At 38.9% G+C, this 4,113-nt stretch overlaps 1 protein-coding gene across 1 annotated transcript; it reads left to right on the forward strand.

Annotated features, from left to right (window-relative positions):
- The first annotated feature begins 2,318 nt into the window (after positions 1-2,318).
- LOC134375645 (olfactory receptor 5P4-like) lies at positions 2,319-3,257 on the forward strand. Its single transcript, XM_063094281.1, has one exon. The coding sequence runs from the start codon at positions 2,319-2,321 to the stop codon at positions 3,255-3,257; it is 939 nt and encodes a 312-aa protein (XP_062950351.1).
- Positions 3,258-4,113: the final 856 nt, after the last annotated feature.

Raw genomic sequence — 4,113 nt, forward strand, 5'->3', positions numbered from 1 at the left:
ATGGCTGGAGGAGGCTAAAGTTGTGCATTTTCCTTTCCCCAGGCAGGTTAGGCTCTGGTAAAATGGTTTCTCTTGAGGGCAGACCTTATTAAGAAGAACAGAATTCTCAGGCATATTTCAGAATGGTTCCTTTTTCCCTTCCCCTCTTGGAAGCCTGGCAGGATTTTTCTCTAACATTCACTGTGAGGACCTGTTAGAGCTCTGGGAAGTAAATTCATAAAAGTGTGGGGGCCCTGATGACTCGGTCCCCCTAAAGTTTTTATCTTTCAGGCTCGCTCACACTGAGCCTCCAGCAACTCATCAACTATAGTTCATGTTCTCCTTGGCCAGTGCCGGTTCCTGCAGTGGCTTCTGCTCATGGGTTTCTGCTCCACTAAGTTGTGATTCTCTGTATCTGCTCACTGCCCTTCCAGTTTTGGTGGTAACTGTTTGCCCCGTGACCTCACTTCTCTGATGGATTTAAGAAGAGTTGATTTTTCAATTTGTTCAGTTTTTTACTTGTTAGGATTGAAGGAAAACTCATAAGCTCCTTACATGGTGGACTGGAAACTGAAGGTTTAATTTTACCATTATTTTTATTATCATTTTTTAATGCTTCCAATTTTTATTTATACTTATTCACATATCTACCAATATAAGTACACACTACACATTCCTGAGTATAAAGACCTTCTTCCTGGTTCGTTATCCTTCTTTCTTCACTGATTTAAAAAAATTTTTTAGTGACACTCTCTTTGTAGTAAACATTACATTTTTTTCTTTGTGTTTATTCTCCTCATGCTACCTCTAAAGTATTGAATTGATTGGAAAATGTCTTTAGATGATTAAGCTCTGCTTCACATTTTCTTGCTGATCATTATTAGGTGATTATTTTCTCTTGAGCCTTTGAAGTTACTACTTCAGTGTCTTCCGGCTGCTACTGTTACTGATGAAGAGTCCGCAGTTAGTCTAATTTTCATGCCATCATAGGTAACTATCTATTATTATTGGCTGACTTAAATGTTTTCTCTCTCCCAGGGACTAGGCTGAGACAGAAAATTTTCCTTCTCATCTCCCTTGGCTGGTAAGAGGATATTTTTAAAACTTTTATTCCACTGAGGTTGAAGGCAGGGGGTTTTGCATTATGAGTAGGTATATGGGGGGAGAGTGTGGGAGTTTCAGTTTCAACTCTCCAACTTGCACAGCCCCAAACCCTCATCTTCAGTGCCTCCACAGCTATTCAAACACAGGTCCTCAATTGTAGTGTTTGGCAAATGTCTCCAGACAGTTGCCATTCTGTTTCAGCTTATTTTTCCAATTACCAGCTCTCACATCATCTTCAGCCAGTGGAAATTTCTTTTATTACATGAAAGCTCACTTCTGCCTTCTGAACATTTAAAAAATATCTAAACTAGCAGTTTATCCAAGTATTTTGTTGAAAACGTTTTAGGATATTTCTTGTTCACAATATTGCTTAAAATGGAAGCCTGCCTTCATTTTATTTATTTTTCCTTTTTTTTTTTTTTTTTCAGTGCTGGACAGTGCAGGGATTGAACCCTGGACCTTGGTGTTATCAGCACTACTTTTCTGCATTCTCACAATCAAACCTACTCATTAACTTTTTGTTAAATGAAATGACTTCTCAATATTCCTTTTATTTATGTATCACTTTGCTTGCTCTCACATGACTGACATAATATAAACATTTTGTTAACATATTTCAATAGATATCTTATTTATATATGATTATAAAATGTATTCTTTTGTTAGGTCTGTACAATACCTAAAGTATAAGTAATGACCCAAAGTGGATTATTTCTCATGTTGCTTTTAGGAGTAAACTCTACATGAGACTTCCATTTCTGTGATTATATTGTTCAGATTAGGTGGTTTTATATTGTCCTAATAAATTAACCCTGGAAATGTGGTGTGGTATCCCACAACATAGACTTATTTCTCACTTCCAGTATATTCTCTGTTATCCAAATTCACTCAAAACCTAGGCTGGTTGGAGGCACCACTATATTATAGTGGTATCATGTAAAATGCATCACTGTGGAAGAGGAAGAGCGTGTTTCCCACTGGTAATTTAATTTGATCCCAAAGAGACACACGTTTCCTCTCACAGCCCATTGTTATGCACTATTCACAGTGTCACTTAACTGCAAGGGAGCTGGGAAGTGCGGTCTCCAATGTGACCAGGAATAGAGACAAGAGTGAAATCTATGTTTTGACTTTTTAATAGGCTAAATATTGAAGTAAATAGATTAATAATGAGATCATTTAATGTATTCTAATATCCACTGGTTTTTATTTCAATAGCCACCATTCCGAAAAAGATGGAGACTGGAAACCGCACAATGGTGACAGAGTTTATTATTTTGGGATTAACAGAGGATCCTACACTATGTTCTATCTTCTTTGTGGTTTTTCTGGGAATCTATGTTGTTACCATGTTGGGCAATATCAGCATAATTATGTTAATCCAAAGCAGCCCTCAGCTTCACACCCCAATGTACCTCTTCCTCAGCCATTTGGCCTTTGTGGACATTGGGTATTCCACGTCAGTCACACCTGTCATGATTGTGAGTTTCCTAAGAGAGAGAACTACTATCCCTGTGGCTGACTGCATAGCCCAGCTTGGCTCTGATGTTATCTTTGGGACGGCTGAGTGCTTCCTGCTGGCTGCCATGGCCTATGATCGCTATGTGGCCATCTGCTCCCCACTTCTTTACTCCACACACATGTCTCCCAGGGTCTGCGTGCTCTTATTGGTTGCTTCCTATGTGGGTGGATGTGTGAATGCTTCATCGTTTACTGGCTGTTTATTGAGCCTGACTTTCTGTGGACCAAATAAAATCAACCATTTCTTCTGTGACCTCCCACCACTAGTGAAACTTTCCTGTACCCATATCTACATTGCTGAAATATCTCCTGCCATCTCAGCTGGGTCAATCATTGTAATCACACTGTTTATCATAGTTGTTTCATACCTGTACATCCTCCACTCTATCCTGAACATGCGCTCTACTGAGGGAAGGCACAAGGCCTTCTCTACTTGCACATCCCACCTCACTGCGGTCACTTTGTTTTATGGGACAGTTACATTTGTTTATGTTATACCAGAGTCAATCCACTCACCTGACCATATTAAAGTGGTGTCTGTGTTCTATACAGTGGTGATCCCCATGTTGAACCCCCTCATCTACAGCCTGAGGAACAAGGAGGTGAAAGAGGCCATGAGAAAACTGGTGACAAGAACACATTTTTCATTTTGAAAGAAGTACAATACGAATCCAGAAATTGCAAAACAATAGTTTTGAGAGCATATGTGATGGATGTTTATGTTGTTCATTAGCCTTATTTTATGTGATGAACTATCTTAAATATACAATGCCAGGATGTAGATTAATGTCCAATTTAATTTACATTTTTCTAAAGTCTCAAAATTTAAATGTGCGCATTACAGGATTAGGATACCTGGAGAATGTAGTTACACCTTTTCACTTTTCTGCCCATTATAAGAAGTATATGATTAGAGGTTTGTTTTTTTCCCCCTTCAGTTAAGTAATATATATATATATTTAAAAGTCATCTTATAAATTAACATTTTGGAAAGCATCAAGTACTCAATGGAAATGCAATTGATGGTAATATTGACAGCCCAGGTCACTTTCTCGGGAAGACTTGGCCTTTGTTATACAGGATTATCATCCTAATCTTTGGAAATAGTGATGCTGGAGTCTTGGAAAAATTTTATTCCCATCTAATCTAAGCCAGATCCAGAGAATTTGTTCCACATTTTGCCACCAGGAGACTCAATTCAGGTAACATGGAAGGAACTTTGAAGGCTTACCAGACAAAACTTTAGCAGGAAAAACTCCTGAGGAGTGGTGGAGGAGCACGGACTAGGGCTCAGTGAGCTTTCTTTAGCAAGCTAGTGGTATTTCCAGGTCATAAAATTATTGGCTGAGACACCTAGGCTGATGCAGCCATGGAACATAATTGCCATCCTCCTTGTAATGCCTCTCAAGAAGGTGTTCATTGCCACTACTTCTGTCGCCACTTTATTTTAGGTGTTTAAGATTGAGTGTGGATAGTTTGCAGTCTGCTGAATTGCCTTGCTGCCTCCAG

The sequence above is a fragment of the Cynocephalus volans genome, chromosome 4 (assembly GCF_027409185.1).
Source record: "Cynocephalus volans isolate mCynVol1 chromosome 4, mCynVol1.pri, whole genome shotgun sequence".
Lineage (NCBI taxonomy): Eukaryota > Metazoa > Chordata > Mammalia > Dermoptera > Cynocephalidae > Cynocephalus > Cynocephalus volans.